At 36.2% G+C, this 14,563-nt stretch overlaps 1 protein-coding gene across 8 annotated transcripts in view; it reads left to right on the top strand.

Moving 5' to 3' along the window:
• EPB41L2 (erythrocyte membrane protein band 4.1 like 2) overlaps nt 1-14,563 on the top strand; it is a 125,542-nt gene that overhangs the window by 68,623 nt on the left and 42,356 nt on the right. For all 8 annotated transcript variants that reach the window (XM_075145824.1, XM_075145823.1, XM_075145822.1 and 5 more), the window contains exons 5-6: nt 4,029-4,133; nt 10,519-10,561. In XM_075145824.1, coding sequence (XP_075001925.1) covers nt 4,029-4,133; nt 10,519-10,561 — 148 coding nt within the window. The remainder of the gene's footprint in view (nt 1-4,028; nt 4,134-10,518; nt 10,562-14,563) is intronic.

The following is a 14,563-nucleotide window of genomic DNA, read 5'->3' as shown; positions in this document are numbered from 1 at the left end:
AAGGCCCCAGCCTGAACTGAGACATGTCACTTGGGCCCTTGGCAGGAGACAGTGTGGGTGAAGAGGAAGGTAGGAAGAAGAACAGAATAGACTAGAATATTTTTCAGTTGGAAGGGACCTACAGCGATCATCTAGTCCAACTGCCTGACCATTTCAGGACTGACCAAAAGTTAAAGCATGTTATTAAGGCCATTGTCCGGCCACTCCCCTCCCAATTGGTACTTCTGCCCAGTATTACTCCATCCTAGATGCAGAGTTTGGTATTTGGACTTGTTAAATTTCATCCAATTAATCATAGCCCAATGCTCCAATCTATCGAGATCCCTCTGCAAGGCCTCTTGTCCCTTGAGTCAACAGCACCTCCCAGTTTGGTATCATCAGCAAACTTGCTAATGGTGCATTCAACTCCTGCATCCATTGATAACAATATTGGACAGGACTGGTAGCCCTGAGGAACATCATTAGTGTTTATATTGCTTTTGTAACTGGCACCTCTTTTAAACAGATCCATAATATCCTATTCTAATTCCCAACTGCATAGAAATTTCCATCTGTATGTCTGCTACAATTGGTTTGTTCTTGTTTGCTCTTCTTGTGAGAAGGAGGTAAAGCACAGAGACTTGTTACCCCTGGTTTTATGAAGTGGTTGTATTATCAGGTGGCATCTGCGGTGTCTAAATAGAGACTTGGAATTGGTACTGGAATAAACTGGGTTACATACGGTCTTTCTATGTTCTCACTTAAAGAAAGCATAATTTGGGGGCAATACAGAATACTGCTGTTCTGAGTACTGTCCTGTTTTAAAACTACTGGCTCTGCGAGTGTCTCCTCACTTGTTTTCAGCCTCTTTGTATAGCTAGGCTGAATATGCTCCCCTTCTTGTGGGGGCTAAGTATGGGCTTAGACTTTTACTGCCATTTCAGCATTAGAATCTGGAATAAGGAGATTTCCTTGTTTGCAGTGCTAATGTTTGCTGTGCTATATACACATATATATGTGTGCGTATATACCTATACATAAATGCATATCTATACATACATATATAAGGTTAGTGATTATCATTTTACACATTGGTTGTGACTGTCACATGACACCTCAACCAACTGGTAGAAAAAGAAGTAGAATACAGTGTAAAGAATAACATTAAACTGTGCAAATCGTGATGCTGCCTTCTTAGAGTCCCCTGCTCTTCTACTAAACAGTTTCTAACTTCGGAAATGCCTGGATCACAACCGTTGTCTTCTCTATGTTACTTCAGTTCTTGTTTAGAGATGCTTTTCTAGGACTATAGGGTTTTCCAGAAAAATTATATATTATCCTATAATTTAAACTGCATAGTAATGCGTGTCCCCAGAGGGATTACAAAGAAATTGCACTTGAAAAGTTTGGTTTTGCAAATTAAACACTTTTGCAGATTTTTAAAACTACATCACAATATATAAAAAAAAATTAAAGAACTAGGAGTCTTCTAATTTTATAAGTAGGATTTTATAATGAGAACCCGTGCTGATACCGAGAGGCTTCTTATGCTTTTGAATCCACAACAGAGCTCTATAAATGTCATTTTCTGATGCTGTAACTTCTTTGTATTGTGCTGCTGTCTAGAATGTAGACTAACATAACTAGGCCTTCATGGCACGGTGGTGTTTTTCCGAGTGTGGAAGAGCTATAAACTGACAAAAAGATTTTTAAAGATAGAGTGGACATTGCCAGTGTATCCAAATACTGTGTTGACTATGACTTCCTAGGAAGAAACTGTGCAATATTTTACTGTTATACTTGGCAATATATTTCCTGTAAATTTCGCTGCTTTATGTTTCTGTGTGCCAAAGTCTTGATATTAACTGTGGGTTTTAGTTTATGAACTTTATGAAAACCTAGATAATTAGCAACTGACTCTAGATATGGACTTAATGATAGTATGTATTACTTCTGCACTAATCTATAGCTTTCCTTTACTGAAATATGTATACCTGGAACTGGCCTTTGCAAGGTGTGATCACTGATGTGCACAATGATTTAGGGAGAAAAATGATATCTATTATATGCATCTAAGCAGGCTAAGATTCTTCAAACCCTCTCTTGCTTATACTTTTCCTGCTTTCAGTTTAGCTCTTCTCTATATTGCTGGTTTTTTATTAAGCTGAAGGTGAGGCTGTCAAGAAAACTAAGCGGTTACTTCAGATTCTTAGGGGAAATATTCATCAGTCGTTCTGAAGAGTAAAATTTATGAAAGTACCAAACAGACTGGAGATTCACAGCTCCCTATTTCAAAAGTGACCCGGACTTCTAAGTTCCACTGCCTTGCTGTGATGCTGGGGTTCTAAATGTGCTCCTTTTGTAAGTGTTTCTTTGAAAACTTTCTGATCTTTGGGACTGTAATGCCTGCTGAACAATGCAATCCTGAATAAATAAAGCTTTGGATTCTTGGGGAGTAAAACAACAATGCCTTCACTATTTGCTCAGCGCATACCTTCTTTTCTCCCCCCTCCCGGCCGTAATGTTTTGTGCCGTGGAGCTGAGCTGCAGGCCAGTGCCGCACTGGGGCATGCCGTGAGCGCGCTGCCGCTCTCTGCGGGGGACAATGGCTGCAGTGTCGCGAGGGCCTACACGGGGCAGTTGATAGCGTTTCTGTGGAATCGCAGTGGTGTATGGCATCTACTGAAATCTGTAGGATAAGCAAATGCAAAAATTCCTGTAAGCTGCCAGGCCTCTGAAAATGCCATGGTATGGCCTCATTGATAAATGCCACAAATAGCAGAACAGTCATGAAGGAGTTGGTTCAAAATGGGAGACTGCATGCCATTCATGTTCAAATTTTAACTATGGACAGAAATTCTTGTCTTCCCCACCCTGAGTATGTGTTGTGAACCGTCTGCTCTAAAACTTTGTCTCCTGTCATCTGCCGTCATCATTGCAACAAATCTTTTCCCTGAAACCTGGCGCACAGAAGTAGGGCCTAGGCCTGCTTTTCATTACCAGCAGTAGGAAGATACGAGATGCCCTTGTTTACGTTCCCAGGTACAAGAAGAACAGATAAAACTTCAGGACTAATTGCCATTTGCTTAAGCTGTAGTAATACTGAGCTACAGCAAGCAGCCTTTTTAAGAGTGTGTTAAAATGATGATCAGTCTTCGATTACTATTATAAAGTAGCAGACTACGATATTGAAACTAACCTCAAATAAAAATGTGATTTTCTTTTTTTTTTTTTTTGTAACTGACTTCCACAAATATTATTTTTAGGAAGAATAAACTTCTTTAAGACTGGTTTTTATTTTTGAGTATCCAATGGATTTGTTGGGTACTGAGAGAGTTCATAAATCTACAGATAGAAGGCAGCTCTCTTATTTTCTGCCTCTCAAAACCTCTGCAGTATAAACAGCTAGACATGTTGCTTATGTTCTGCTTACACTTATATGCTACTTCTACTGGTCTGATCACCGACTTTTAGTTGTCTGCTTGTTCCTTTTGTCTCTTGAAGATGATAACGTGCTTTATTTTTCTTGGGAGTTCATATCATGTGATTCACAGAAGTCATTGAGATGTATGCCAAAATGCTGGAAATGCAGAAGTTAACAGAAATTAACACTGTAGGAAGTATATTAATTTTTAGAAGACAGTAATATAGAAAAAGTTGGCTCACATGAAGAAGTCTTCTGTTACTTTAAAAATAAATATCTAGAAGTTCTAAGAACTATTTAGTGACACTTAACGGTGCAAAATATTTAAATCCATTTAGGGACTGAATTTTCCTTGTACATTCAAGTCAATTTTTTTAATGAACTGAAAAAAATTCAAATGTCTTTATTTTTGTCAGTGATATTTATAGCTTTCAAAATATGGTGAACAGCGTATCATAAGAAAGCTACAGCTTTATAATCTATTTTATTGATATTTTAAATTTTCCTGACTAATACCGTTGAATAACAGTACCTGAAATTAAGGATTTTACTGATTTCTGATAGTACTTTTCTCTTTTTTTCTTCTTTTTTCTTCTTTTTTTTTCTTTTTTTTTTTTTTTTTCAGAAAAGAGCAAAAGGCCAAGTGCTGTTTGACAAAGTGTGTGAACATCTCAATTTACTGGAAAAGGACTATTTCGGGCTGTTGTTTTATGAGAATTCAGAACAGAAGGTAAGCCTGTATGAGGGTTTTGTTCGTTTGTTTTTCTACATCGCTACTGACTTCAATAGTTTAGTGAGGTATATTGTATTAAATGTATACCATTACAAACATTTGAGTAAACTGTTGCCAAATGCCAATTCTAATCTGCTGTAAACTTGCAACATGTGCAAGATACTGATGTGTATGTTGATACCTAACAAAATGCCCACTTATTATTTAGAGTGGGGGAATATTTAAAATTTCTTCATTTTTGAGAAAACTAATTGAGTAATTGCTAGGCTTTGTAATAAAACAGTAAAATAGTATAGTAAAATGATATGCCATCCCTGCTAGTGAAGATAGGAAACTTTAAGTAATATCTGACAACTGCCCAAATTTCTGAAAACTTTAATTATTTACTTTTTTTTAAAAAAACAAGCAAACAAAACTTTGGATGATAAATGATAAAAAAAAATTAATCCCTACTTTCCAATAATTCAGCTGCCTTTTCTCATGTATGTTTAATAATGCTTTGAACAGGAACATGAAGGAAATCTTGCCTCTCAGTCTGTAACTATTAGGCCTTTGAGTTCCTTTTTTATTAATTTTAAGCTTAAACAAAATTTTGACATTTGTAAAGATGAGACTGGAACTAGCCCATCACCAGTATTGGATGCGAATTTTACAAATGAATGGTGTTTTGATATGACTACATTCAAAAGGATCTTTTAAATATCATCTGGTAACTTATTTTCAGTCTTCTTTTGCACTTGCTTACAGGTTGCATGGTTGAGCACATCTAGATTGCTGAGCTGAGAAAAATCCTAAATCAGTTGGTGGCATGTATTCCACTAATTACCAAAAGTCACTTTAGCTTTTCCCAGCATCTGAACATTGTTAGTTATGGGCCAGCTGTCGCTTTGTCCGTGAACTAAAGATATACCTGCGGTCATCTTTTCTCTCATAAAGAAAACAGACTAATAATTACAGATTTAAGTGGAAAAAATGGTATTTCTTTTTAATCTCTGTATTTGTAGCGCGAAACATCATTACATGAGTATTATACTTAGTCTAGAATCTTTTGCTTTTTCTGTCATCTTTCTCATCCCGCTACTGTGTTTGAAATGAAGTCTAATTTAGTGGTCTGAATAAATCTGAATTTCTGACAACTTCCATTCAAATATAGTTGTTTTCTAGAGTTATTTGCTCTGCTGCAAGGCTTTCTGTGCAGCATTGAGCAAAATGCTCAATCCCTCTGTATTAAAGATTCCCATGTATAAAATGAGCTTGATGTATTTTTACTTGGATATTTTATTTTTGTTCTTGATTTGTAAACTGTTTATAGAAATGAGAACTTCTTTGGTGTAACAATGAAGAGCATCTCAGCTGATCCTCTGAGTAATACCATAATCTTAATTATTATTTGTTATTATCACATGTTGGCCCTTTATTTGTGATACTCACTATTGAAAATCTATACTGTACACACACAGCAAAATAACATAAAGCAATAGTCTGATCTCTGGCAAGAGAGGAAAGGTCTAATAGCAGACCTGGGATCCTTGAACTACACCAGGAAATAGCGCACATGAGTAGATCCTAGGAGGTGGAATAGGGAGCCTTTGGCTTTTGAAAGTAGTGCAGGAAAGTCTGGACTGGTGTAGAGTTATGTCTTTTTTTTTTCTCCTTTCTTTTTCTTCTTTAATGTGATTCTACTTGGACTAAGAGATTTCCTGGTATTCCTCAGTCATGTGAATGGAGGAACAGAGTGCCACACCTTAAAAAGAGCCCATCTGTTTTTTCGTATGTCTTTATCCTTGGAGATATTAAAAACTTGACTGGATATGAGCCTGGGCAACCTGATGTAATTCAAATCTGGCTCTGCCTTGAATCACGGTTGGACCAGTTATCTCCAGAGGTCCCTTTCAGCCTGAATGAGTCCTTGAGCTCCCTATCCAATGACTATGAAAGTGCTACTGTAGCAACACTCATAAATGAGGTATTTACATAAATTAAGTGACAAATATCTGGATAATGGGGTCCCTGTGGTTCGATTATTTATATGCTCAGGCTATGTCTAGCACTCTATTCAAAAGAAGAGTAGACCACTTGTCACCTGAATTATGGACAGCAGCAGGCTTTTATTTTAAAACTTCTGGAGAAATCTGGTCCAGTTTGTTATGAAGACTAAAAACCCACAGTTTTTGGATTTTGTCTTCTTCATACAACTAAGTTCTTAGTGTTATTTGGAGAAACTTAAAAAGGAGTCTTCCCTAGCAGATTTGCATTTCCCACCTCCTACTTTCTATTGCAGGATTAAGCTTAACTTGTGGTGAACTATAGGAACTACAAGATTTTGAATGCCAGTGAGTAACAGTGAAGGAGGGGTTTATTTTAGATATTTCCAGGCTGGATAGCCTATATGCTCTATATTCTACCCAAAAGGCCATTATGTGGATGGTATTATGCCTCTGGTGCAGCTCTACGTTGTGATTACCGGGTAAGTGGGAATACCCAGGTTTTCAAAGCAGAATTTGAAAACGTGGGCTTTGGCATGAACCAGTCACTTAGCTAAGTGCTTACAGTCTTTTATGGGTTGGGCAGTCTGTACTGTAACATGCACATTTATATAGGCTTGCTTATTTTTGCTGCTATTGTCACTCAAGTTACGTAATTCAAAGCTCCCGCTTTTGAACGACACTGTGTTTGGAAGTTCTTACACCGGCTGTGGTATAAACATCCTGATAATGTGAAGGGTAGCTACTGCAGTGTCTTAATATGGCAAAATTACTGGTTGTGTGCTGAGAAAGTTCCCCCTCCCCAACTGCCATTTCTTTCATGCTGGTAAGTTTGAAATTGAATAGCTACACAGAATGTGCTCAGTAAGATTGTAGCACTCATTTTTGTTATTAAAGGGATTTTTTTCATACATGGATGAAGACCATTTAAATTGTTTTCAATATGTTAAATATTTGTGGTATGTTTTTAATGAATGCTTTTGTCTTAGGACTTTTAAGTGTCTCAACTTTTTTTCATTCTTTAAAAAAAAAACCAAACGTTTAACATTTTATAGTTTGATTTAATTAATAGATGGAAGTGTGTGGGGCTGATCAGTTGTGTTCAGCAATAGCTGCCAAAAAAAGCTTGGGGACTTGGAACTTTTACTGGTTTTAGGGCCTTCTCTTTTGTTCACCTCTGTAGAAAGTTTGAATTCTTTTTTCATCTTGGTACCAGTTCTTTCTGATCCATTTTTTCTCCTGTTATGACTGTTGTCTTTTCAGATTAAAATGCCACAAATCTCTGACCTCCAGGCCAGTCAGTACTAAATGCTGAATGATGTGTTTTTCTCCTCCTTGTGCACTCATCACAGCCACCCATTTATGAGCCAGCTGTTGAATTTGACGGCAGCTGTGGGGTGTGGAAACTGAATGCCAGGCACTCTTTTGAATTAGAGCTGCTCCCTAATGCACCATCGGGGTACCATTGGAGGAGGAGTTCCATTAACTTTTCTCTATGTGTGTTCTATGCAGCTGGGAGAGATGTTATGTCTTCAAATCAGACTGATTTTTGTTAGCTTTAATACACATTTTAAAACTATTTAGGTCAAATTACTCATTAATGATTTCTTTCGTTGTTTTGCAAATGTTAAATTTATTGGTCTAAAGTTTAGTTAGTGATTTCATTGCATTACACCCTCAAAATTTCATGAATGCTCCATTCACACTGTAATTGGTCTGCAGAAGTGTTAGAAAGCTTCTGCTCTTATGTTCTGGGCACTAGCTGGAAATGCTGCTTTTCTGGATTTGTACAAAATACTTTTGTAGTGGTAGAGAACATTTTGTTATTCTTTGACAATTCATTACTTTGTCTCATCTATAACCTTACCATTCACAAATTAAACAAATAGATTTCTGCCTACTGGAGCGAAGTAGTGTGTACACACTTTGTCTTTTGTTTTGAAAGACAGACCTGTCTATTCTGCATTAAGAGGTCTATTTCAGGGTAGATTCTTTCAATAGTGTTTGTTTTATCCATAACAAAAGGCACAGATGCAAAAAAACCCACCCCTCTAATTATGCATATAAATGGAATATAAGCATCTGATGTTATTTGACAGAACAGTAATGAAAGTTGGTGGCAAAGTCTGCTTCCAATAAGTTTACTCCCAGTTTGGAAAATCAGAAAATGAACTGTATAACTTCTGTAAAGAAAGGATTATTCTTCTCACCTTGCAACATATTCTGTATTGTATGTTCTTTTCTCCTACTTTATGGTGATAAAAGATAAAGCACTGAAGGGAACATATACTCAGGAATGCTAGTTTTCTGCTGTAGTTATACCATGCTATATTCTATACTTACTTTATTTATTTTATACTTTATCTAAAATTTAAGAGTTTAAGCTACTTCTAATTATCTTTGTAATTGGAAAAATATGGCTGTGTGTCATTTTGGAATGGAATTCATGCCAAAACTGAAAACCTAGGATGATAACTGTAGCTGAAGTGAGTCTCAGCTAAAATTATTTGAAGACTTCTATTGTCTTCCAAGGCCTTTCCATCTCAAGGCTCTTCAACAGATAGCAGTTTTTCTGACTTAAGCAGAGTAAGTGGTATCCAGATTTTTTTTTGGAGGAATGTTTTATATCTCTTCCTTTGTAACGATGTTACGGACTGTGCACCTCTGGAAGAATTATAGTAGCTATGAAATGTAGAGATCGCAGAATTCTTAAAGCAAGAAATGTGAAATTATTCTTTTTTTTTTAATTACATCTGTAAAAATGATAAAAAGGGGTTTTTGCATTTAATTTTTAAACAGTATTTGTCTAATATATACATGCTGCATTGGTGATGAAATCAACTTGAACCAAGGTCATTAACAGCAGGGAACTTAGTATTTTGGGTCATATTCATAGAAGCCACATCCTTTCTCAGCAGAGGTGATCCACGTTAAGGGTTTGCACTAGTGCAAAAACATATAGTTCCACATTCTCCTAATCTGTACAGACCCATAAAACTGTAGCCTAGCATGTTTTGTCTCCTTGAAATAAATTTGACTTTGGGTGGAGAAGCCTGTAATAAAGACTGAGGGATATGGTATTGGGAAACAATTGTTGCATGTGGAGTTTGGTACCATAGACTGAAAGGTGAGTCACATTATACCCAGTGTCCACTACTTGACTAGGTTAGGCAAGAAACATTGGTAGAGATATGCCTTTAGCAACATTTGTGCTGGCACTGAGGTCCCCTCTGACTTTAAATCTGCTAATATGTGTAGTGGTTTGTGGAAATGCAAATGTTGTTCTTAACCTTACAAGTCAGTTGCTAATTCTTCCCTACTTTGCACGTCTGTCTTTCAAATGTGCTAAGTCCTGCTGGCAGGCTGGTTTTGTGCACGTGTGTTTCTTCCATGTATATGTGTGTCTGGCCATGGGAAATAAAGGTTCAAACACTGTATAAAGTAAATTCTCAGTAACTGCAATTAAAAGGCTTATGTTTCTAGTCTCTCACTCAATCTATTTTCTAACATCTATGGGTAAAGTTAGTGAACAGGATTGTCTGAGTTACTGATGAATATATGTTGCTGATTTCTTAGTCTCGCTTCCCAAAGTTCTGGTTTTGGATGATCAGTCACAAAAAAGTCTCTTTGCACATATCAATAGTAACTGAAATGCTATGAGCTGTTTAATAGGTTGCGCAGATTATATAAAAATATTTTTGGTATTGAGGATAGAACACATTTAATAGTGAGGCACCTAAATATGAAAAACTGACTTTATTTGCATTGCCTAAAATAGAGCTGAGTATCTAGATTTGAACCTTGCCAGTGTATCAGTGTTAACATAATACATGTTCATAGAGAACTTTGCTTTGGGGGAGGTTGGAAAAAAAGCATGAAATTTGATTAGGTTTTTCCAAGCACCTTTGAATGTTATCACAACTAAAATGTATACGCCTTAAGACAAACGATGGGAATAGTAAGTCTCTGGAGTTCAAGAGAAATATCATCTTAAGTAACTCTATATGAGTGTGTAAGCACAGATGTGTAGAGGTTACATAGCCATTCCTGAAAAGTCTGCTTATATCAATAAAAGGAGTATGAGAGAAAATTGCATTTGTCAAATGTAATTCGCTAGACCACCTCCACTGTAAGACTATCAACTTTTTAAAATTACAGGGCATAAATAGTCCAAAGCAATAAGACAGCCACAAAGGGAGTGGCATTACACAGTTTCATTTATGTGCATACGTGGGGAGACTTGCTAGCAAATCACAACTTCAATTTTAGAATTCTCTGGGTTATTTCAAAATAGAACAGATGTCTGAACAATACAAACTTTAACTGCACTGTATGAAATTACTTCACCATCTTCAGTCTGAAGTGATTTTAAATGCTGGTTGTGGTTTTTTTTTCAGAACTGGCTTGATTCTTCGAAGGAAATTAAGAGACAAATTCGAAGTAAGTCCTTCTGTATTCAGATGGTATGCTCCTTTTATTTCCTCACAGAAATATTCTTCATAAACTTAGTAGCCTGGATGTTGACTAAATTGTATACTTGCAGCATTAAATAATTTATATCTGATAAGGACATATTCAGCCTTAGAACAGAAAGCAAAGCTTCTATTTCTGTCCACTGTCCGAGGAGAGAAAGAATCACTCAGCCTTGCGCTGTAGAAATTAATCTGGATAGTTATACTGGCCTTCTATGTGATCTCTTATTTGTTCAGGTTGACCTCTAGCTGGGCAATTATGTTGGATCTCAGCAATTACTGATGTTACTTTGGCTAATGAACGTGATCCACAAATTACTGACTCTGTTCTCAGGGCTACAAAGATGACAAAAACCGTGTTTGCTTTCAGCCAGCCTGATCTCTTCAGGAAAATTAATTCTTGACTTTTTTTAACTCCTGTAATTTGATATCCACTGGCATGTGTTAAAACCTCTAATTAATTCAATCAGGGACAGGTGGGGTAATTGCATTTCTGTCACTATCTTCTTGAAAATTGCTACATCTAAAGTAGATTCAGGCTTTTGCAAAATTGAGAACTTCAGCTTGAAAATTGTGATGGTACAAGCAGTAGCCACTGACCTTGGAATAGTCAAATCCCAGACTTCACAGAGGGTGTGGTGGTTCACCCTTACATAAAATTTGAGAATTTCTCTGTGTGAGATGATATACATGCAGTTAGTATAGAACACATGATATTCCACTCAGTTTTGTCTATAAGTATTTTCATAACTCTCATTCTCAGTGTAACAGAATTGAATGAGTAAACTACATAAACCTGGTTTCATCATAGTGTTTATTGCAATTGAAGATCAATCTTTTGTCTGCAATTTAAATGTTCACAGTTACGGGTAAAGATTAGAGATGTGAATGTATAAACCATCCCAAACCCATAGGTTTTGGGAAGCCTAATCCTTTGCTTTTATTGTTTGTGTAATTGAAGTATATGAAACTGAGTTATAGACTTGGTTATCTTTCTCTTCACACAAATTTTGGAACTATTTTTGGGACATATCCTGGTTTTAGTGTGGAAGTAATTCATTCTCTTCCAAAAGGAAATTAGATTTGTACACTGTGTGGAATAGTTTAAATCCAAAGTAATGTTATGTCAATTAAATCTATTTCTAGTCTGCAGCATGATTAGTATTTTTATTGCAAAAAATACTTCCATATTGCAATATCCTGTATCGTATATCTTATAAGAAATGGAGAGGATTTGGATGTTCTGAGGACAGAATAGACTGGTATAGGGGGTTTTTGTGCATTCGCACCTGATAAAGGACACATTTAACTGTTTTTGCCCTTGAAGTCAACTGTAAAATTGTCTGACTGTCTTTTGTCAAGAGAATACTTACTTAGCCAGAAAGATTCTAGAAACTCATCACTGTACCCAGGATATGACTAATCTGATCTAATTTAGGTTAACTGTTTCCACTTAAGGTAAATGTACTTGTTTTTTGAAGGAACAGGCATTTTCAGGAGGTGAGTGAGTACGTTCTGAAATAGGTGCCCGAGAGGGGAACCAAACCAAATGCCCCTTTTCTTCCATTGGCTATGAAGGGAGTCGGTGGTGTCTTATGTATATAATTACATCCCAGCAGTCTAGGGGTGAAAGAAACTATGTCCATAGCATCAAAAGAGATAATGGTTATGGTGATAGAAAAGTTGTTTTCTTTTTAGAAAGGAGTGATTAACTGAAAGAGTGAAGACAGAAAACTTAATTTGCTTGTTATTTCATTCAGTTTAATTATTGAGAGGGGTGAGGGAAATCCTCTGTAATTCTATGGAAGTGGATTAGAACAGATAAAATAGTACAATAGGTAAGGCAGCTGGTGACAGATCTTGGGCTATAAGTTTAAACCTTTCTCTTTATTCATGCTGAAGACTGTTCTCAACGTCCTTTTGTTAATCCAGTCATTTGGATTGGGGAACTTAAAAACAGCCAAATGCAATACTGGCCTACTCTTTGAGACGTACTTAGCCAACAGTTAAGGTAGTTCTGGGAATGTCATGGAACTGAAATGGATTTTTTTACATTCTTGGTTCTATGGTATATTCTGCAACACAGCCTAAACAACTGCTCAGGAAAGACGATGATATAGAAGAATAATGTTACAGTTAAATAGATATATTTTCAAATTATGTAGTAGACCAAATGGTGATAAATTCATAAATACAATTCTGTGAGAATACTATAACAGGAGTTTAGAATTTTGCAGCACAGTGTTCTAAAATATTTAAGAAATCTAAAGTTTGTATTTAAAGTGCTAAGGCAAGTTAGAATTAATTAAGGAAGGGGCTTGCATTTTAAATGTACAGCTCTGGCTGTCTGGTTTTAATGCTAACAAAACGTATGGTTATGCTCAGGCATCAAAATATGGGGGTCACTTTATGCAGGGTGACTTTATTTTATATCCATCTATTTTATGTAAATAACTATATATCTGTAAAAGTTGTAGCTAATTTTGATCTAAGCTAGTTACACTAGAGTCTAGATTATAGTTGGTGAAGGGAAGAGTTGTCCTGCAGAAGTGCTTCTGTATGTCTACTAATTATAAAGAATGATTTTGCAGTTTGGAGATGTCTGAGTTTGTGAGCTGAATCTTGTCAGTACAAGCAGGACTGTCTGTACTTTCCTTTTTAAGCATTTTTGAAAATGTGGACTGGATTAGATCTTCCTTATTTCTTTGATTTTCTTGACGATAATTTAAGAAAAATCATAGAAGTAATTTTCTTAATTTTATGGGGCATTTTTACATCTGCCTGTGAGTAGTGTATCTGTCCTAGTCACACAGTACCCTAAAAATCTTAGCTGAGACACCAGAGATATCATGAGTAAAAGCCAGAAAAAGCCTTTACTGGAAAAAAACCCTCACTGATTTCCCAGTTTAAATGGGATGAATCATGTTAATTGTATGCTGCTAGCTGGTTGGTTATATTGCATTCTTTTTCTCTAAGAATGTGCCTAAAGTTGCCACAGAAGCATTTTTGAGGTAACAAGCTGGCTAGAAAAAATTTTGACATTTCTATAGCCTTTATGATTAAACATCAAAACAGAGAGCCTTATCAGGGACAGAATGCTAAATATCATTTTAAATATCAGATTTATTTATTTTTTTGTCTTGGCCAACCAATTCAAAGCGCCAGTAATAGTGTGCATTATTGTGTGAAGACAACTACGTTTGTATGCCTCGGTTATGTGGCTATACACAGTATGCTGTAGTGAGAAGTATAAATATAGACTGTGCACATTGTAATATACTTGCTAGTCTGTAATCAGGGGATAAAATGTGCTTTCAGTAATCAGGCAAAATATAAGGTCATCAACTGTCCAGAAAATATTTAGTACAAAGTCAACTACAACATTTTTTCAATGGATTAGCTATGGAATTAGTATGAGTAGACATCTGAAATTTTTCACATAGACTATACATTTATAGAGAGTATAGATTTTTTTTTTCTCCCCTTCAAACAGTGTCTAGGTCTCCTGGCTACAGTGCTTTCTGAAAGCTAACTGTAGAAATACTGACAAGAAAGAGAAATAGGTTAAGCAAGAATTCATCTGTGACTACTTTAACTGCAATTTTAGACCAGGAAAAATTGCTTCATTCCAGGAAACATTGCTTCATTCCAGGAAAACTTGAAGACTGGTTTAGTACTTGTGTGGAAGGACACATCCTTCATCCATCTCTCCCCATCCCACAGCCCTGCTAACGACAACTCTCCCTGAATACTTTTTGCATAGATATTTTGGCCCGATTGCTTCTCTTCATCAGTTTGGCTTACTCGATATGAGCAGCTTTTTATTAAATGGTGCTAATTCCCTGGGAGATGAATGATGGAAATGGACTAATCTATTCCAGCTTTAATTCTGTTTGTCATGCTATATGTATTAATTAGTGTTTGACATTTTTTAAAGGTATTTTTGTCTTAATTCTGTCTTGCACTGGAT

The sequence above is a fragment of the Calonectris borealis genome, chromosome 3 (genome assembly GCF_964195595.1).
Source record: "Calonectris borealis chromosome 3, bCalBor7.hap1.2, whole genome shotgun sequence".
Classification (NCBI taxonomy): Eukaryota; Metazoa; Chordata; class Aves; order Procellariiformes; family Procellariidae; genus Calonectris; species Calonectris borealis.
The sequence above is the reverse complement of the archived record's forward strand: the minus strand, read 5'-3'. Positions and strand labels throughout refer to the sequence as shown.